At 46.1% G+C, this 22579-nt stretch overlaps 1 protein-coding gene across 9 annotated transcripts in view; it reads left to right on the top strand.

Annotated features, from left to right (window-relative positions):
• The window catches only part of LOC123754631 (Chitin deacetylase-like 5), a 164238-nt gene that overhangs the window by 115998 nt on the left and 25661 nt on the right, over window positions 1-22579 (top strand). For 7 of the 9 annotated variants that reach the window (XM_069326543.1, XM_069326542.1, XM_069326541.1 and 4 more), the window contains exons 3-7: window positions 13854-14055; window positions 15559-15711; window positions 16330-16435; window positions 16635-16751; window positions 18366-18433. In XM_069326543.1, the coding sequence (XP_069182644.1) occupies window positions 13854-14055; window positions 15559-15711; window positions 16330-16435; window positions 16635-16751; window positions 18366-18433 (646 nt within the window). The remainder of the gene's footprint in view (window positions 1-13853; window positions 14056-15558; window positions 15712-16329; window positions 16436-16634; window positions 16752-18365; window positions 18434-22579) is intronic. The other 2 variants (XM_069326538.1, XM_069326537.1) reach the window with 2 other exon arrangements.

The raw sequence follows: 22579 nt of genomic DNA, 5'->3' as shown, positions 1-22579 counted from the left end.
GATATACAGAGCCCTACACAGAGGGCTCAATAGAGCACGTGACAAGTGTAAAAGGCTACGTTACTCTCCTGCCTTTTTAATTACTCTCCTCTCAATTAGTTGTTGAACACATTGGTAATTTGAACACACAGGTTCAAATTATTATCTCGTGAACCTCAATAATAACTGAGCACAGCAGCTGGTCCAGAGGCCCATACCAAGCAGGTTCTGCTAACTCGTAGTGATTCTCACTCGTGTATCTGTTCTTCATAAACGTTTCCATTAGCATAAGGAATTCATCTCAGAAGATACAGCCAATTAAGCACCTCGGCTCAGCGACTCCTCGTCTACGAAAGGAGTGTATTCCTGATGAGTTTGGTCCATCATGTTGATGTTGATGCTAATTACTAATGTCCCTGCCATCATTAATACTGCCACCTCACTACTAACTTACTCTCCCTCGTTACTCACAAATTTCATTTTACTCGCTAATGCCTCTCTCTCCTCTCTCTCTCTCTCTCTCTCTCTCTCTCTCTCTCTCTCTCTCTCTCTCTCTCTCTCTCTCTCTCTCTCTCTCTCTCTCTCTCTATCTCCCCTCTCTCTCTCTCTCTCTCTCTCTCTCTCTCTCTCTCTCTCTCTCTCTCTCTCTCTCTCTCTCTCTCTCTCTCTCTCTCTCTCTCTCTCTCTCTCTCTATCTCCCCTCTCTCTCTCTCTCTCTCTCTCTCTCTCTCTCTCTCTCTCTCTCTCTCTCTCTCTCTCTCTCTCTCTCTCTCTCTCTCTCTCTCTCACCATCTACACTCTCCCCTCGCTCCTCTCTCTCTCTCTCTCTCTCTCTCTCTCTCTCTCTCTCTCTCTCTCTCTCTCTCTCTCTCTCTCTCTCTCTCTCTCTCTCTCTCTCTCTCTCTCTCTCTCTCTCTCACAATCTACACTCTCCCCTCGCTCCTCTCTCTCTCTCTCTCTCTCTCTCTCTCTCTCTCTCTCTCTCTCTCTCTCTCTCTCTCTCTCTCTCTCTCTCTCTCTCTCTATCTCCCCTCTCTCTCTCTCTCTCTCTCTCTCTCTCTCTCTCTCTCTCTCTCTCTCTCTCTCTCTCTCTCTCACCATCTACATTCTCCCCTCTCCTTCTACTGTCCCCTTATCGTTCCATTGTTTTATTTACTCTTAACCCGTCTATTCTACTATTATTTGCCCGCACCTATGCTACTCATCTGTCACCAACGCCTCGTCCTTCAACTGGTGCCATTGTGGGGCCTCATCCACAGTTGTGGGGGCCTCAACAGTGGGTCGAGTCCTCCACAACTGTGGGTTGTCTACTCACTCCACCCCTTAATTTGCACTCTACGATTAATTTACCTGCGCCTCCTTCCCCCTCCCTGTTGCTACCCAACAATGCGTTACAGCCTGACTCCCGCACCAGTATACTGCGCGAACCATGCCCCCTCTCATTGGCCCAGTCCACATTAACTAGGCCACATACCCCATATCTCAGCCTGTGCCTCCCATTAACTGCGCAGCGAGTGCCCACCACGAGCCAATGGTCACGAGTGAGCCCTGGGCACTGCCCACGCCTTAAAAGAAGCGGAACCAGCAGAACGCCTTCGAGGACGCCGCCCAGAGAGAGAGATCAATGCCACGTAAGACATGATCCAACCCACTTGTGCGAGTAGGCTGGCTGTGAGGGACGAGGGTGGGGCGGGCTGTGCTGCTACGAGTGGGGGGAGGGGGATGGGCTGGATGGGGATGGGCTGGATGGGGATGGGCTGGATGGGGATGGGCTGGATGGGGATGGGGGTGAGGGGGTTTGATATTGTAAAACTAGTGGATGTGGCAAAGGATTGGGCTAGGGGTGCACTGTGGGTGGATGTGCTGGGATAGAGCAGGCATCTGGGAGATGGGGGTGTCAGCTGGGAGACATAAGACAAGAATACAGGAATCAACAGAACGTCTTACTCACAGCATCTCCCAGCCATCCTTACTTCTCTAGATGCTCTTATCCTGTCTTCATATCCCAGTTCACAAACTGTCCTTATATCCCAGTTTCTATCATGTCCTCTCCTCTCCTCTCATAATATTCGTGTGTATTACATACAGACTTTGCTCTCGTTTTGTTGCGTTTTCCTTGTTCATCTTAGTGCTCTTATTAATTATTCTCGGGACAAAGAGTCACTACGTTGATGTTTTTACAAGTGTACTGTTTGTGAAGTTTACTCGTGTCTATGCCTCAACTTGTAAACTGTTGTGAGCCCCCACCCTATCAAGTATACGCCTATCTTAACCCAGTAATAATATGTATACTCATATGATTCACCCCTCACGTCAAGTATACCTCTCTGTTCACCCCCCCCCCTCCCGACGTCAAGTATACCTCTTTGCTCCCCCCCCCGACGTCAAGTATACCTCTCTGTTCACCACCCCCCCCCCCCCCTCCCGACGTCAAGAATACCTCTGTGATCCCCGTCGGTCAGTGAGAACTAAACAAGTGAGTCACAAATACTTCAAAGAAAACCGCGTAAAAATAATACTTTTGGAAGAAAATTGGATGCGCTGAAAACTGGTTCCGTTACATGGCCGACCGTGACCTGTCCTGGGTGTCGGGGGAGAGGGGGGGAGGGGGAGGGAGTGGGGGGATGGTGGAGAGATGGGGAGGCAAGGATAGTGTTGGTGATATTCCCCCAACATCCCCACTCCCTCCCTCCATCCCCTCCCCAAGCCGCCGCTTCTGGCCAAGGTTGACTGGTCAAGCCTTGTGGTCCACTTTTAGCCCTAAGTAATTCAAGTCGCACCTGAGAACTTGACAACCACTACTAACCTAAGCAAAAATCTTAAACTCACTCCGGCGTCTAAAATCAACTAATGAAATATATATATACAAATACATATTGACGTAAAATAACCGTGATATTGTAACAGTGACTGAGGCAACACTCGGAAAAAAAAAAACATGTTACGACATCTTTTGTAATCAAGAAGCAACATGGAAACTGGGCGGCCTTGGGAAACAGCGTTGCCATCTGATGAAAATTCAATGTGTATACTTCAGATGTATTCTCAAAACACTCAAATTAGTTTTCCAAAAACTAATTTGCCCCCCCAAACACCCTCGTGTCAGTTGATAGGTAGCTCAACTGTAAGTCTCTTTCTCTGAAGCTATGAGACAGAGGATCCTGAAGGGTGAGATCCGGGGTTGCTTGGTCGTTAGATGCTAGTTAGCTGGACTCGCTTAACCCCGCTCCTGCACCTTGCTAGTTAGGGCAGAGAGAACTCTTAAAGTGCATCCCAGGGAGCGTGAAAGTGTTCATGGGAGTGCTGTGTCACAGGCACTTGACCTGAAACGTTGCCCTTAGATTGCACGTCGGTCTGCGGAATGTTTGAGAAAAGTGTTTATTTTTTTATTATTCAAAGGATTTACCCAAGGGCGTTGGTTTGGAGCTACTTGAAGAGGTGCTTGACTGGGTATGGTTTCAAGGACACGTCTGAGGGGGGAGAGAGGGAGGGAGTGCAGGAGGGGGGGAGAACCGGTGATAAAGGGAGGGAGGGAGGGAGGGACGGAGGATGAAGGACAGTATCTCCAGACAATTGAGAGCAGAGGACAAATTCTGGATGCTGCAAAACAATAGGTGAAGGTCTGGCCAGTCAGTGGTTAGGTGTGGCCAGTGGGAGAACGATAGCAAGTTTCTGGGTACTCAAATCCTCTCTTCACTTCCCCTTCTCCCATATTCCTGCCCCTCTTTGCCTCTCCGCTTTTCTTTACGGTCATGGTAGTGATGGAGACGCTAACAGGACTTCTACTCCTTCATGTGCAGCCATCCTGAGGATTATGTAGCTATCTTAGGTACCATTCCTCCTCTCTAGCACCACCATTAAGACATTGCCTGTCATGATTATACTGTATATACCTTCGTGAATGTCACCATAATCACTATCATTGTACTTTACCCACACTATCGTCACCATTACTTGGGAATTGCTATTACAAATTCAAACTTGTCAATAACTACGCCGGTAACTTAAGTTACCGGTAACTTAAATAACTTAAGTTACCACCCTTTAATTATTATTCAGTTTGGTATCAAGTTGCTTCTCGACCAGAGTGAGCTCCTCCACCAAGCTGTTCCTATGGTTTGACATGCGTCAAATTTAAAGTGGTTTTTTCTCTATTTAGATGCGTACGAAAAAATAAGCCCGCCTCGCCTACTAACGTAACGTTAATATGAAAGTGCTTTAATGTATCTAAACTGTCTCAAGTTCTACGTTGGAGATGGAGCTCCCACACACACACACACACACACACACACACACACACACACACACACACACACACACACACACACACACACTTAAGGAGAAGAGTTGAGTCAGATGAGGATTGTAGAATCCCCCAAGAAGACTTGAGCAAGTTGCAGGGATACTCAGAAAAATGGTTACTGGAGTTCAACACGAGCAAATGTAAAGTTATGAAAATGGGACTAGGTGACAGGAGACCAAAGGGTCAGTTCACAATGAAGGGAAACTTCCTACCTGTGACGATTCGAGAAAGAGACCTGGGTGTGGACGTAACACCTAATCTAACTCCTGAGGCACATATAAATAGGATAACGACAGCAGCGTACTTTACACTGGCAAAAATTAGAACAACATTCAGAAACCTAAGTGAGGAGGCAATTAGGGCGCTTTACACTGCCTACGTGAGACCAGTCTTGGAGTATGCCTCGCCGTCATGAAGAAACACATAAGGAAACTGTAAAAGTTTCTGAAGTTTGTGACGAGGTTCGTCCCAGAGTTACGAGGGATGAGGTATGAAGAGCGTCTGAAGGAACTGAACCAGACAACACTAGAAAAAAAGAAAGAGGGGGGGGATATGATAAGAACATATAAATACTTAGGGGGATTGACAGAGTGGAAATAGACGAAATGTTCACTCGGAATAGTAACAGAACGAGGGGACATGGGTGGAAGCTTAAAATTCAGATGAGTCACAGGGATGTCAGGCACCTCACTACTCTTTTAGCGTGAGAGTAGTGGGAAAATAGAAGGAACTTAAGGAACAGGTTGTGGAAGCAAACTCTATTCATAATTTTAAAATTAGGTATGATAGGGAAATGGGACAGGAGTCATTGCTGTAAACAACCGATGGCTCGAAAGGCGGGATCCAAGAGTCAATGCTTGATCCTGCAGACACAAATATGTGAGTACAAATAGGTGAGTACATACACTAGCTCTTCCTGGAGATTATATTAATTCTCCACCTCCAAGTCTCCACCACCACCGTCTCCACTGTTTAACAAGTCATCGCTTCACTTTCACTACGACGCTACGGAAGATTCACTCTCCTTCGCAAGAATTAGGTCACCTTCACCCACCCGCTGCCCTCCTCTCCACCCACTACTCCGCCCACCTACTGCCACCTTTCACCACCCACCTCCACCACTACACACAGACCCCTGTACGTGGAGACGTAAAGGGGTCTGGTAGCTGAGTGGACTGCGCGCAGAACTCGTAATTCTATGGTCCGGGTTCGATTCCCGGACCTGGTAGAAACAAATGGGCAAAGTTTCTTTCACCCTGAATGTCCCCTGTTACCTAGCAGTAAATAGGGTACCTGGGAGTTAGACAGCTGTTATGGAGCAGCTTACTGGGGGTGTGCGCGTGTGTACTCACCTAATTGTACTCACCTAATTGTGCTTGCGGGGGTTGAGCTCTGGCTCTTTGGTCCCGCCTCTCAACCGTCAATCAACTGGTGTACAGATTCCTGAGCCTATTGGGCTCTATCATATCTACATTTGAAACTGTGAATGGAGTCAGCCTCCACCACATCACTTCCTAATGCATTCCATTTGCTAACTACTCTGACACTGAAAAAGTTCTTTCTAACGTCTCTGTGGCTCATTTGGGTACTCAGCTTCCACCTGTGTCCCCTTGTTCGCGTCCCACCTGTGCGTGGGACGTGTGCGTGTGTGTGTGTGTGTGTGCGTGTGTGTATGTGTGTGTGTGTGTGTGTATGTGTGTGTGTGTGTGTGTGTGTGTGTGTGTGTGTGTGTGTGTGTGTGTGTGTGTGTGTGTGTGTGTGTGTGTATGTGTGTGTGTGTGTGTGTGTATGTGTGTGTGTGTGTGTGTGTGTGTGTGTGTGTGTGTGTGTGTGTGTGTGTGTGTGTGTGTGTGTGTGTGTGTGTGTGTGTGTATGTGTGTGTGTGTGAAAAAAAATAGTAACAGTTGATTGACAGTTGAGAGGTGGGCCGAAAGAGCAAAGCGCAACCCCCGCAAACACAACTAGATGAATACAACTAGGTGAATATACACCCGCGCCCTCTCACCACAATCACTACCCATCTCTAGTCTCCTCCACAATCAGCCCTGCCCACTCCACCAAGAAGCTTACAATCATGCCTCCCACTGGATACATAATATGCTGTACTAAGCTATGAAGTGTACACCCACAGCCTATTTTGCTGTAGACCAAAGTGTATACTCGCTGATGGATCAAGAAACCTATTATGATGTCCTTGTAATAACCATGCTGTAGTTGGTAGCTTTTATGCACGTTTTCACACTAAAATCGCTTGTCACATTAAAAATAATAGTCAACCATCCGTTTTTTTTTTTCTCTTAAAACCGCTTTCTACTCTACCACCTAGTCCTCCTGTCCACCCAATCACTTGGGTCACTAGTGGGTGAACGGCACCATTCCATCCCCCCGTCCCATCACATATCCTTATCCTGACCCCTCTTCCACAGCTATATACTCGTAACGTCTTGGCGCTTTCCCCTAATAATTCCCTCTACCCAGTGCACAACAAACCTGCCCCCACCAACACCCCCAACTCCCCCAATTCCCCCAACACCCCCAACTCCCCCAACTCCCCCAACACCCCCAACTCCCCCAACTCCCCCAACTCGTCCACACCACCAATAATTGTACACAATCATCCCCTTCTCCAGAGTGAATTTCTTACCGGTACTAAGCTGCCTACAGCAGTTGAATCCGTAATTCTATTTTTCGATTGTTTACGAAAAGCGCCGTCACTCTTTAGATAGTTAGGCCTGCTAATCTATCGTGTGGCAGCAGACACCTGGCTGGTGTGGCAGTAGACACCTGACTGGTGCTGCTAAAGCTAGAATACAATAGTCGGATATACATGGCTCCTAATATTATATGGTCATTCTGAAAGTGCACTTAGTCTATCAGTAGTATCTTAGATAAATGATATAGTAAGTCAACTACAATTTAAGCTTTGCAATGTACAATGAGGAGTATCTTCATACATGTAGCTATTCCAGTACTGATTTACCAAAACAGATAAATTGATGATAATGATACAATGCAGTGTATATATAATGTCTTACGGTATTAATGAAAATAAATATAATGAAATAATATTTAACAAAGTCTTGTCATACAATGCGTGTATAATGACGATACACACAGTATATTTTATGTAATGAATTTATATATTAATGAGATAAAAGATGTATATATTTATATATACACATATATATGTGGCTTGGATCTGTTCCACATAGATATGGAACAGAGATTCTTGGGACTCTGTTACATTTAGACATTCTGATAGTTTTGTGATACAGTGTGTGGTGGGACTCTGAGTGTGAAGAACTGTGCTGGTGGGTTATGTTGATCGAGTGGCAGTTCGTTCTCCTTCCTATCTACTCTTCTGTTCATGTTCCATCAGGTCCCTCTACTCTCCCCTCTTCCATTCCTCCTTTCCTCCGTCCCACCATCCCACCTTTCTCTCTCTCTCTCTCTTTCTCCTACCTTCATATCATCAAATAACTCCTTCCTGCTTATGTCATCAACTCACTTCTTGCCAATCAGATTTCCTCAGCTCGACGTATGGCCGGAATACATACGAATCTCATGCGACTTCTTAGCCGATAATAATCTTCCTTTTGTAATATATTCACCGGCTCATCTGGGCCAAGATGGTCCGGCGGTGACCCTCGCTTCCAGGCGGAATCAGGTCATCACCGATTCGGTTCACCAGGTCGAGGTCAGTTTGGTGTTTCCTTTGACGACGAGCACTTCGTCTCTGGGACTGTGGTGAGTGCTGCTGATGCTGTTCCTGTCTCCTGGGGTCATGGCGCTGTCTTGGGGAATCTGGAGTCTTTGATCTTCTCTTTTTGAATCGGACACTATTTGAAACATCTCTCCACCACCACCACCACTGCTGGTGAGACACAAGATGACTCGCCATCCTGGTTGACACGTTCCACTCTGGTCGACACGTTCTACCCTGGTCGACACGCTCCACCCTGGTCGACACCCTGTCGCCTGGTGGAACTTGTCCATCGTTGGGTCGTGTAAATTTGTTATGTAATTGTTCTCTTTATCATGTTTTAACTTTATGGTGGTGCTGTTTAATAAGTATTTTCTAAACATTCGTTAGTTTCAAGAGAAAGAACTTCATGAATTATTTTCTGGAGGTTTGGTTCCTATGACACGTCCTGACTGTCCGAATCCTATGACTTCATTTTTTTTTTGGTACGAGGTGTTTGGGGGAAAGAGGGGAAAAACACTTGTGTTTTAAGCTGGGGTTCAAGCAAATGAAGTGGAAGTTTAGTTCAAGTGGTATTAATGAGGCGAGTGTTTGGTGTTGGGATAGATGGTTATAAAACCTGTCCCAGCTGCGGTTGGGATAGATAGTTAGAACCTGTCCCAACCGGTGTTGGATTAGATGTTGACAACCTGCTCTAATTGGCTCGGAGAGTTGCCGGGGGTATGGAAACTGAGGCGGAATGTTGGTGGCCTTGCCTCTGGGATCCTCCGGGAGTTGTTGCCCTTCTAATCACCTTCTTGTTTGCTTCGCATTTCTTATCTTGTTTGTTTATGGCTTATGTACACACCTTGAGTACACTAGGGTCTGGGAGTTTCACTCGCCGGGTCTTCAGAGAAAGTCGGGATTCATAAAACACTCACCCATATATTAACGAAGCCTGTACATCTTTTTCAACAAATATGGCGGCTTTACATATGTTTAATAAACCGTTTAAGATCTTCAAAAACCATACAACCCATGTTTACTATTGTCTTGAAAAAAACAATTAGTATATCAGAGCTCGTAAACATTATAAAACGCTAACACAGCTGCCATGATGTAAAGGTTTCGAGATAATTGATGAATATCGGGCCCAGGAGCGGAATGTTGAGCACACGTGTGGAGGGGAGGGGAGGGATTGACTGGAAGACCTCACTCTCAGGGACGTATATATTTATCACAACTGAAGAGTTGACAAAGTCCGATGTCTCACATTTGTAGCGTTGATGACAGTAAAGACGGAGACAGGTGCCCGTGGACAGCTGTCTTAGGTCTGTTATGGCAGGTGTGACAATCTCTTCGTACAAGCTTGCAGGTGTGGTTGAGCTGATTCTTACTAGCTTATGGGTGTGTGGTCACGCTTCTTACATGCTTATAGGTGTGGTTGAGTGTGTCCATGCAGGCTTACAGGTGTGGGTAAGGTATGCTTGGTCTTACGAGTTTACAAGCATGACCTAGTTTATTCTCGCACAACAGTCCTTATCCTTAGTTCTTCACAAGCTAGTAAGGCAGTTTAATTTATTATGGCACATCCTTCTACAAGCTGGTACATCCTTCTACAAGCTGGTACATCCTTCTACGAGCTGGCACATCCCTCTACACGCTAGTACATCATTCTACAAGCTGGAACGTCCAGGCAGCCCGTCATCCAAACAAAGACCCAAAGTCCATTCCATGCACCCGCCAAACCCCCTGTTTATGAATGAAAACGGTTTACACACGACTCACAACTGATAACATCCGAACATTTCCAGAACAAGTGCTTCGCTGACAACGTTTGTTCGAACCACAACGCTGTAAATGCTTCACCCACGTACTACAAATACAAATAATCGCCAACAGAACCTAAACACCAAACCTAGCCAGTGCCTAAATATGCACAATATGCTAATATATAATAATATTAATTTATATTTGAGAAAAGTTCTGTTTTGAATGAACACAATGTTAAAATTGATGAATGGCTCTTTGGGGTCGACCGCTGGATGGAATGGACTTGTTCTTAGGACGGGTTGTATGAGGACGGGCTGAGGTTCGTGTACCCGAAGTTCGTGTACCCGAGGGTACACGAGATGTACCCGAGGATCGTGTACCCGAGGATCGTGTACCCGAGGCTCGTGTACCCGAGGATCGTGTACCCGAGGCTCGTGTACCCGAGGCTGGTGGACCCGGAAAGCAGTGTTAGGGGAGGCGGCCTCAGCGAGGCGTGGTAGACCATGCATGATGATCAGTATCGGACCGACCTCGCTGTCTGCTGTGGGGCGTGGCGCGGGGCGTGGGGCAGTGAGTGTAATGACGAAGGGCGTGGTCGTGACGGGCGTGGGTTAAAGGGAAATGGGGGGGAGGGCATATATGGTGATGACGGGCGGTGTTGTGGTGGTGATGAGCGTGGTGGTGACTACCCGCCAAACACACGACGAAATTACGACGTCGCTACAACGTTTGAACAAGTTTTAACACATAACAAGTTGTAACAACCAATATAGCAAGTTGTAACAACGTTCTGATACGTCATAAGCACGTTATAACAAGATGTAACAACTTTATTACAAGTTGTCACAAGGGAATCATAAGGACCGTTACGTTGTGTGTTTACAGAGCCATGGCCATCACCAGCATGGACGGTAGAGCGACGGTCTCGCTTCATGCAGGTCGGCGTTCAATCCCCGACCGTCCAGACGGTTGGGCACCATTCCTTCCCTCCGTCCCATCCTAAATCCTTATCCTGACCGCCTTCCAAGTGCTATATAGTCGTAATGGCTTGGTGCTTTTCCCTGAAAATTCCCTCCCTGTCATCGTGTGAAAAGAACAGCAGTGATTCATACAATAAGGTGTAAGGGGGGGGGATTTGCGAATGGTAGAAAACGAGCGAAATATGTGACCGAACAGTGCACGAAAGGTGTAGAGATATGAAAAAAGCGAACTAAAGATGTGAACCCTCCGAAAAGCTTGAGAAACAAGCTTGAATTCAAGCTTGAGATCACCGGAAGAGATTCTTCAGCTCTGAACAACATGAGACCAGCGCATACTATACGCTCGAGCTGGTGAAGCATCAACGTAACACATCAACAACAACCATCTGGTAGTTGTTGATGTGTCCGTTTTGGACACATCAATGGTAGATGTTGTGGTAGTCAGTTTTGTTCATCTGTATCTAGTAAATATAAAGATCCTCGTTCTCATATCTTTATCAAGTGCTACATAGAATTAGTAGCTAAGCACTCTATCTTTTTTATCCCTCTCCTCTTTACTCCTCCCCCTCTCTCTCTCTCTCTCTCTCTCTTGTTGAGAGAGAGAGAGAGAGAGAGAGAGAGAGAGAGAGAGAGAGAGAGAGAGAGAGAGAGAGAGAGAGACAGAGACAGAGACAGAGAGAGAGAGAGAGAGAGAGAGAGATACATACTATCGAGCAACTGTGTCATTCATTTGTTATTTTGTTGGCGAGTTTCGCTCAATTTACACAGACTTTTCCATACTTTACAAAATTATTAAAAACATGTGAAGAATATAATGCCACGAGCATGGTGATTAATGCTAGCAAATGTGTGTCAGTGATATTCACTTCCTTAGCCTCCCATAGGCTACCTTCACTCTATTTTTTCCACCTAAATGGTACGTATGACATGTACGGAATAGCATGACTAAGTTCATGCCTACACTGAGTTCAAGCCTAAGTTCATGTCTAACTAAACTCATGATGATAACAAAAAATCATTGCCTTGGAAGTATTAGTCAAAAGCTGACTCATGATTGACGGGTTACGCTTTAATTCGTACATTTTGCTGTGAAGTGGAGGAGGGATAATTTCAACTCAAGCTTCTACTTGGCTTCCACTCACCAGGGGATCTAGGAGGCTTGAACCGCGGACCCCACCTGTGTGTGAGGCCTTGGCTCACTATTTACTTGCCCCAGATGAACAAAGGTATCATGTGAGAGGAAACGTGCCAAACCTTTTTTGTCCCACGAAGAGATTCAACTCATGTCGTCTCTCGATTGGGAGCTGGGAACGTAGGCTACTGTGCTACAAGACCCAATAAAAACTGGCCGAGTGAAGTTCAGGCATAATAAGGGCGTCGAACCCGTATTTTTGTTTGTAAACGTCAAAAATTCAACCTTATTTAGCGTTAGCATGTTATATTTTATACGTATTCGTTGTATGTATCATAGACATTCTAGCTTCCCATACACATCACGGACCTCCGGATACAAACTGGAATACAGGTGAATCATATATGCGTTACAGAGAGTAAGTCACATTAACGTGGTTGAGAATGAACAATTCAATCCACACAGTGGGTGGCTCCGTGGTAACATGCACTCCCCACATCTCGCGAGCTGTTTCGTCTGGGTTTGAGTCCTGGCCAGGGAGGATTGCCTAGGCTCCAAACCTTAAGTGTACGCCTCTGTTCACCCAACAGTAATTGCGTACCTGGTTGTTAACCAATGAGTGGGTGGTGTTCCAGGGAACACTAGTGTGATAAGGATTGCCTTAAGCTACGGAAACGGGAAAGCCTTCAGCCTGATAACAGGAGCCAGGAGTAAGTTGCTCCTGTAACCACCTGGTAACAGGAGCCAGGAGTAGTCTACTCCTGTAACCACCTGTGTAAATATATATGAAAATAAATCAAGGTGATGATGTTTTGGTCTTTCACCAAGGCTTGACAAAGGGTTCAGGACGGAGCTAAAAGTCGCTTGGTAAATATGCATCGTGTCGGTGGAGTAAATGCGTTTTATTCCACAAAAATGTAACGCAATAGAATGTTTTGTCGTGACGAGGTACGTCACAGATAATAATGTGAGTGGAAGTACATGTCGCTTATGACTGGTCGTTGAGAAATGTCGCATCCGGAGGGAGATATATGACTAATCTCTGATTATTAGTTTATAATCAGTATTTATATTTTGTGCATGAGCGTGCGTGCGTGCGTGCGTGCGTGCTTGCGTGCGTGCTGGTGAGGTGGAGAGAGAGTGCGTGGTGGCTCATCACCCACTCTTCAAGGATTAGTGGAGAGAGAGAGTGTGAGTAGCTGCTCACTTCAAGGACTACTGTATTGCAACCTGTCGCTGTTTGCCTATCACTTACTTTGAGAGTGATTGCCGATGATTCAAATTATCCCCCCCCCCCGTCATCATACTGAGAGCTCATCATACACAAGCGGAGCTGTACGATATCTTCTGTTTACTCAAGGGGGAGGGGGATGGTGTTGTGTTGACTGGCGCACGATTCTTTATAAACACACTGACATGACTCCCGCCATGCGCACTGTCAGAGGGAGCAGTCTTATTCCAGGCTGGGTCATGACCACTCGCTGTGACAGTAACAGTCTAGGGCATGACCCCGCCCTGTGACAGGGACAAACTGGGGTCGTGATTACTTATTTCCCGTGACAGTGACATGTCGAGTCTTTATCATTTCCTCAGACAGTGACAGGCGTGAGTAAGCATTCACACCCACAAGGGTGGTACGTGATCACTGAGACACAGGTGGAAACTGAGTACCTAAATAAGCCACAGTCATGTCAGAAAAACATTTTTTTAAGTGTCATAGTAGTTAACAGATGGAATGCACTAGGAAGTGATGTGGTGGAGGCAGACTCCATATACATGTAGATATGATAGAGCCCAATAGGCTCAGGAATCTGTACACCAGTTGACTGACAATTGACAGCCGGGACCAAAGAGTCTGAGCTTATCCCCCGCAACCACAACTAGGTGAGTACAGCTATGTAATAACACACACACACACACACACACACACACACACACACACACATTACAAACCAGTATTACCGATGTCCCAATTTCCCCTACTGACACATCTACCTTCGGCAGGACTCGCGGCCTGCCAACAGCGCTCCATCAGCGGTGGTGGACGGCGGCGACAACGCGTCCAGGCCAGCAAGACCGAGGCGGCAGCCTTCAACTGTCCACAGGACTTCGGCTACTACCCCCACCCGACGGACTGCACTCAGTACTTCGTCTGTGTCTTCGGCGGAGCTCTTCAGGAATCATGCACCGGAGGACTTGTCTACAGGTGGGTCCAAACGGTTTATCAAAAGCCTTGCTTAGATAAACTTTTAGTTTTTTTGAGTAATTTTACTTCAATGCAAAGTACTCTCAGTTTCAATCTAAATATTTTGACAAACATTTGTTAGAATCCTGGAGTGGAAAGGTGAGTTAAGGGGAAGAGACTGAGCTGTAAGTGAAGAGAGCTTGTGAGCACAATGCCTCGTGAACACAAGTGTTCATATGGACTCACAAGTATGTACGTGTTCACAGATGTACTCAAGGGTTCACAATAAAGTATGAAAAAATATGTTAAACGTAGGACTGGTGCTGTTGGCACTTTGTCTCACAGGGGGTTGGAATAACAAGGGTGTACCCAGGTGTAGGAGAGACTGGGTACTCCAGGGTGTACCCAGGTGTAGGAGAGGCTGGGTACTCCAGGGTGTACCCAGGTGTAGGAGATGCTGGGTACTCCAGGGTGTACCCAGGTGTAGGAGAGACTGGGTACTCCAGGGTGTACCCAGGTGTAGGAGAGGCTGGGTACTCCAGGGTGTACCCAGGTGTAGGAGATGCTGGGTACTCCAGGGTGTACCCAGGTGTAGGAGAGACTGGGTACTCCAGGGTGTACCCAGGTGTAGGAGATGCTGGGTACTCCAGGGTGTACCCAGGTGTAGGAGAGACTGGGTACTCCAGGGTGTACCCAGGTGTAGGAGATGCTGGGTACTCCAGGGTGTACCCAGGTGTAGGAGAGACTGGGTACTCCAGGGTGTACCCAGGTGTAGGAGATGCTGGGTACTCCAGGGTGTACCCAGGTGTAGGAGAGACTGCGTACTCCAGGGTGTACCCAGGTGTAGGAGATGCTGGGTACTCCAGGGTGTACCCAGGTGTAGGAGAGACTGGGTACTCCAGGGTGTACCCAGGTGTAGGAGATGCTGGGTACTCCAGGGTGAACCCAGGTGTAGGAGAGACTGGGTATTCCAGGGTGTACCCAGGTGTAGGAGATGCTGGGTACTCCAGGGTGTACCCAGGTGTAGGAGAGACTGGGTACTCCAGGGTGTACCCAGGTGTAGGAGATGCTGGGTACTCCAGGGTGTACCCAGGTGTAGGAGAGACTGGGTACTCCAGGGTGTACCCAGGTGTAGGAGATGCTGGGTACTCCAGGGTGTACCCAGGTGTAGGAGAGGCCGGGTACTCCAGGGTGTACCCAGGTGTAGGAGAGGCTGGGTACTCCAGGGTGTACCCAGGTGTAGGAGAGACTGGGTACTCCAGGGAGTACCCAGGTGTAGGAGAGACTGGGGACTCCAGGGTGTACCCAGGTGTAAGTGCAACAGGTGTGTTTCACACTCTCGCACCTTTGGATTGGATTTTTCTTTCGTTAAATACAGCATTTTTGTCTGTATTGTGTGTGGTCGCAGAGCTAATATTCTCGGTACATTTATCTGTGTAACACCGTGTAAAATTCGCTATAGTTCTCATCTGTCTCGCCACAGTCCTCATCGTCTCCAGCCTCACCATTGTCTCCTACTTACAGCCACGAGCTGGAGACGTGCGACTGGCCTCGTAACGTCGATTGCAACCCGTCCAAGACCAGTTCTGGCATCTCCACGGTGAAGGTCACCGACCCGAGGACCCAGAGCACGAGTCCCATCAGACCCTCCACCGAGGCACTCACACCATCCGTCGGGTAGGTCTTCCGTTGGGTAGGTCGTCATACCCCCGTTGGGTAGGACGTCATACCCCCGTTGGGTAGGACGTCATACCCCCGTTGGGTAGGTCGTCATACCCCCGTTGGGTAGGACGTCATACCCCCATTGGGTAGGTCGTCATACCCCCGTTGGGTAGGACGTCATACCCCCGTTGGGTAGGTCGTCATACCCCCGTTGGGTTGGTCGTCATACCCCCGTTGGGTAGGTCGTCATACCCCCGTTGGGTAGGTCGTCATACCCCCGTTGGGTAGGTCGTCATACCCCCGTTGGGTAGGTCGTCATACCCCCGTTGGGTAGGTCGTCATACTCCAGTTCTTCTCCCTTGCAGGTGTTATGGACGTTGTTATATAAGGCTCTGTTCCCTCTCCCTGTCTTGTTCCTATCAAACATTAAGATGTAATTCAACTTTAACTTCCCTTTCCCTACTCTCCCCAATTATACCTCCGAGGAGTTAATTTACCGTGTAAATGATATTGATTCATTAATTCAGTTCTCATATATTTTTTTCCCTTCGCTATATGTAAAGTAATCTTTCCGCCTCACTTATTGTTGCTAGAGGTCATAGAATGTATGCACCAGTTCTCTCTACCCTCCAGAGAGTCACAGGACCTTCACTCACGCACCTTTCTGCCCTCCAGCAGTTTTGACGCTCGTTTCGATCACACGTTCAGCTCCTCACAGACTCACCGCACCGCCCGGCCTGTGAGTCTCTTCAAATATTTTTATTTTATTTTCCTAAACAAAACAACTGATTTTAGTGTTACTAAATATTTTGTTTATACCTCATTTATTGATTTCTATTTTAGTAATATTTGTTCATGTCTCCCTCTATCTATCGGATCAATGTCTATCTACCTGGGTAAATCTATTTATACCTAATATATTATTGTATGTGTGGCAGTTCGATGGCGGTGATAGATCGAACAACCAGAGAGCTCTCTTCCTGCAGGAGTCCAGCCCGAAGCAAGCGCTCGTCTCTCCCCAGTTCTCTCAACAAGCTTTCTTTGACACTCCCGCGGTGAGTGGAGGAACTCCTTGGCTACTGGGTGGGCTCTCTCTTAATGTTTAGTGTGTTGGCAATCACCTCATTGCTGACGGACCATCAGAGCATTGGTCAGATGGCAATGAATGCTGGTTACACCGCCATGATTACTGCTTAGACCTTCATGAGTAAATAATAGACCCTAATGAGTACTGGTTGATCCCTCATGAATGTTAGACTCCCATGAGTAAAGAATAGACTGGTACTGGTTAGACCCCTAATGAATACAGATTAGATCTCCACGAGTACATGTTAGACCCGTATGAGTATTGAGTATAGACGCCATGAGTATAATGGGTAGACCCCATGATTGACCGTTGATTCAGCCCGGCCTCTCGAGTTGTCAGAACGGTCAGAAAATGATGTACTAAATTGCCCGAACCTAACCAAACTGATGCACCCACGCACAGAAAACGTGATCCTTTGCGAATCATTATAATTTATAGTACCTTATATTTTAGTCGGTAGGGAAATTTGTCATCAAAATACCATGAATTCGAGAGGACAGGATGGTTGATTAGAGGAGATCTGGTCGGGGACCGGGCCACGAGGGCGTTGAGTCCCGAAATCATCGTAACGTAGTCGCAAGGTAGACTCCGTACTCACACCTCCCCCCCTTCCTCCCATCCCCCCTCCACTCCAACACCCTTTGCTCCAGTATCTAATTAGTAACCGCCTGCTGTTCCAGCTTCACCTCCTGTACGTTCCAGAAATGTCAGAAGGTAGAGAATATTGACCTCCTTTGCCTCACCTCACTTGACGGTAAAGCGACGGCTTCGCTTCATGCAGGTCGGCGTTCAATCCCCCGACCGTTCCAAAAGTGGTTGGTCACCATTTCGTCCCATCCCAAATCCTTATCCTGACCGCTTCCAAGTGCAATATAGTCGTAATGACTTGGCGCTTTCCCCCCTTTCCTTCACCTCTTCCACTTGCTTACCAGCAGTTTTTCCGTGGTCACTAAACGCCATTATATCTGTCCCTGTGAGTTTCTCAAGCGACCCTCGTAAGTATAAAGAGAAAATCCGCGAAAAAGAGTTCATCAAATTTTCAAGTCGGTTCTGTGGCAATCATTCAACTTTAATAAACTTTTCTATGGTTCATTAATAACCAGTGAAGAATAAAAGCCAGTTGATTACCACTGATAACCAGTGGTCGAGTCTGGCCCCAGGCAGGGCTCGAGGAGAAGAACTCACGAAACCCTCTTCAGGTATGCTCCAGGTATACTACCGGCATACGGGCCTGTCACAAATGTATTAGCTGTTCAGAGATATACCAAGTCACAGTTATAAAATAACTTTCTATGGGTTTTGTGTTAATTTCAACTTGAACCAGCATCACATATCATTTCAGCTTGAACCAGCATCACATAGTTCAGACTGAACCAGCATCATATCTCAGCTTGAACCAGTATCACATAGTTCACACTGAACCAGAATCATATCTCAGCTTGAACCAGCATCACATATCATCTCAGCATGAATCAGCATCGCATATTATTGAGTTAGCATAGCTACAAGTGGTCCAGTTGGTCTTTCACCAGCCACTTGCCTTACTTTAAGAACCTTCAATAATGCCGCATTTCTCCCGTAGGTGCAGCAAACCAGTCGAAGGGCCCAGCTTAGAGCCAAGCCCGCCACCTTCTCTCCACACGTGTTCCAGTAAGTCTTCTGGACTCTTTCAGACGATGTGTACCTGTCAAAACGCGTCTCTAAACTGGACTGGCCTTCTTTAAACTTTCTGTTCTCCTTTATTATCTTAAGTTTTTTGACGTAATAAGTGGACAATGACTTGAATACTCACTCACAACGTACAATTTAAAAGACTAACCCTAAAGCATAGAGTTAATGTAAGGAGTGGATTTCATTCATTCATTCATTTCATGCTAATTGATACAATATTTGATACCTCATTTTATGCCAGTAAAAAAATTATTATAATAACGTTCAAGTGAATGACCTGAATGACTGGCGATGTAAGTTACTCATGTGGATTTAAATCGTATACTATGTAATATTGCATATGTAATATTGCATGTTATATAATAATAATAATAATAATAATAATAATAATAATAATAATAATAATAATATTTAATAATGGTAATTTATCATTTCCAATATGTAACATTTCCATATCACACTAAGTAGTGTGAAGTGTGAATCCTCAACAATTGCTGGTCACTTTTGGTGCCTATTATGTGCATATCACATAGTTTGTTTAGTCAAATGTAGTAAATATAGCGTTCAAGTTGAAAGAAATTGATTCATAAAAAAATACGCTTTTAGTGTCTGCTTATCGAGTCATTGTCAACAGAAGCACCCATTTTAGAGGTCACTAAACGCTGCTAGAGAGTTCTTAGCCAGCTTCAAGGCCCCAGTGTTTTATCCTATGTTAAGCATTCATTAGCAATAATTAACATTACTGAATTATTAATCATCGGTCAAATCATCCCGAGCTTCAGATGAGACGAAACATCGTTCTCTCTCTCTTCCAAGACGTTTATTTTCCTCGTGCATGATTATCTACGACTATTGACAAGACAATGATGAATATACAGTGATGAATGTATGCTGTGGCTGTTAAATGTACCCAAATCATTACGAATTAAACTCTCGTTTACAGAAAAATTGAATTTCTATCAAGAAATACAATGTCAAATTATTTGGTATTACCCAAAGCAGCATAAAATAGATTATATTATATATATTTCTAAACTGTATCACATCAATAGGCAATTGGCAAACAAGATTAATTCTCTACTTACCTCATTGTGAGGTTAGTGGTTGTCTACTGAGAGGACACCCTCACCAGGTTAAGGTACAAAAACATTAAGGTATTTTGACTGTCATGTATATTAAAGTTACTCCCTTCAGTGTATGATTACGGTGGGTGAGCCTACCTCTCCTCGGCCCAGTCACCGGTAGATAGACGCACAGGGAGACATATACACAGGAAGACAAATACACCGATAGATTGATACACTGGCAACGACAGCAATACGTAGAGATTTATATGCATTAGTAAATCGTTATTGGCAAATATAATATATTTAAAAAAATAAACAGTATTATATATATATATATATATATATATATATATATATATATATATATATATATATATATATATATATATATATATATATATATATATATATATTGCTACATTAAAGATAGAAAAGGATTCTTGGTCTGCTAGAACTACAAATACTATTATTTTACTCTTAGATTACCTCCCTAATTTTCAATTGAAATAAGTGTCAATGTTTAGAGTTCCTTTGTTTGAGGCAGGACTATTTAGAACCGGTCAGTGCTATAGCGAGCCAGAAGTTTTAGGTAGCGGTCATAGCTGAAGCTGTAGCGAGCCAGGTCTGTTAGTAAGTAGCCATAGCTGTTATGTGAATTAAAGATAGGTACTTAGAGTATACACTGAAGATGTTTTGTCTCCAGAGTAGAGCCTCAGCTTACTAAGGTGATAATACCCAAGCCGGAGACAAGTTGGCTGTCGTACCAAGTGGTCAGAGCACACAGATATGCACATGGTATTTACTGTTAGTTGTGGTGGGGGCCGAGGAGCTGGGTGTGGTAAGCTTACGAGTGTTTGTGTGAAGGTGGCGCCAGCTGCAGTCACTCGAGAAGAAGTCGAGGCCTGTGCGCGAGGCACCCGAGGCCAAGCTTCATCAGCGAGACCTGACTGTCCTCGACGCCACAGACTCTGACTCTGGACACTCCTCCCTAGAAGCGACCTTACCTCCTGCCGCCCCTGCCAGGTTTGGGCCTCTGCACCCTACCCTCAGCACCAGCCCACACCACCAGCAGCAGCAGCAGCAGCAGCGACCCTCCGCGGCACCAGCAGCAGAATCCTCTTCCAGGAGCATCCGATCCCACTTTCCTGATACCCCTACACCTGACCAAGGGTTTGCTCGCAGGCAGTCCGCTCCCCAAGGCAACTTTTTCCACCAAGATTTTTTTTCTAGTTTTCCCTCCAATCTATTTGGACAGCAACCCAGGCCCCAACACATCTTCCCGCGACAGTCATCATTAGCTAATCCTCTTGGGAATTTCCAGAATTTTAACCCATTCACCGCAGCATTCGACACGAGGCCTTTCTCCACCCCCGCGCGCGAGCAGCCGCAAAAACCTCCCTTCCAACAGCGAATCCGGCCCCACAAACAGCGAACAAGACCTCAAGTTAACCCATTCCGTCACAGGCCTCAACCCAAGCCATTCCCCATTAGATCGCACTTGAAACCCGTCCAATCACATTTTCAACTAGAGTCAAATCCAGCGAGGCCCCAATCCTTCCCAGATAGCCATGTTCAGGACTTGCACATCCCAGGACCGTACTCCGAGCCTTTCCTACCACAGGAGGCAGCTGTTCCGACCGCTGAGCGATACGACATATCTCTTTCACCCCCATCTCACTTAGAACCAGTTGAACCCCTCCAGAACCCAAGATTTCCCCAATTTCAATCCCAAATAGAGCCTCTGTTTCCATCATCGCCTCAGCCGCAGCAGATTTTCTCTTCCTCGCAAAAGCCCCAAGTTCATTCTAGCTATGTCAAGCCCGAGAACATTCAATTAATTTCAGAAACTCAAACTTCAACCTTTCCACCCAGACCTCACCCTACGTCACCAGTACCCAATATCACTTCACTTAAACATCGTGTCACTTCGCCAAAGCCTCGTGTCACTTCGCCAAAGCCTCGTGTCACTTCGCCAAAGCCTCGTGTCACTTCGCCAAAGCCTCGTGTCACCTCGCCAAAGCCTCGTGTCACCTCGCCAAAGCCTCACTTCACCACACCAAAGTCACAGGTCACAACAACACCTCATGTAACCACTTCGAAGCCCCGTGTCACCTCGCTAAGATCGCCCTTCACTTCTCAAATTTCTCGTCGCGTTCCGGTAACCCCGAGTCCCACGTCACCGGTGCCTCGACCCACCTCGCCAGAAACGCTTCCAGTATCAAATTCCATTGAGATCACGGATGAGCGTCCGATAAGAACCCGCCGCCCTGACACTTCTACTAGACTAGGCATTTCCCCAAGGCCACACCCGTCAACATTTCCCCCGTTTTCAAAGATCAGAGTGACACAGACGACCGGCCAAAATCCCAGAGTCTCGCAAAAGTTCATCCCTGGTGTACGACCTCCTCAAGTGCCAGGCACCGCGAGGCACCCTGAGCTCTCGAGACTGCCTGCGAGTAACCCTAAGACCCCGGACTCGACCCCATCCTCCCAAAGCCTTCTTCCCAACACCCAGGACAGCCGCCAGCCACCCAGGTATCCCACGACACTGCCTTACATACACCTAAGACTGTTATCGTTTCTATCTGCTCTTTCTACAAAAATTCAATTCATATTTCTCCCATGTGTAACTCCTTACTACGGCTATCCTCTTGAAAACACAGCTTGAGTCTCTTATGGTTATGTTGATGACAAAAAACAAGTCTATTTTCTTCGCAAGATCCCACTTCTGATAACTTTCTTTCCGGTGTGGAATAAACACTATAAAGACAGAACTGAACTGTGAAACTTTATTTACAATTTCAGCGGACAACACAATTTCGACAGACTGACTTTCTATATGTGTGTGATTATTTATTTGACTTATCTTTCATATTTATAAAATCCGAATGCAGGTAATTAGACCAACTTCAACAACATTCTTGCAGTATGTATGCAAAGGTGAGGAACACATTCACAACTTGGAAATTAAGTTAGATTTTCAAAGCACCATTGTTTGCTGGTTTTCTGAGCTGGCTTACCCAGCTTACAGATAGGGATAACTGAGTGCATAATAAGA

Source organism: Procambarus clarkii, chromosome 18, assembly GCF_040958095.1.
Source record: "Procambarus clarkii isolate CNS0578487 chromosome 18, FALCON_Pclarkii_2.0, whole genome shotgun sequence".
NCBI lineage: Eukaryota > Metazoa > Arthropoda > Malacostraca > Decapoda > Cambaridae > Procambarus > Procambarus clarkii.
Note: the sequence above shows the minus strand (reverse complement) of the source record. Positions and strands in the feature narration are given on the sequence as shown.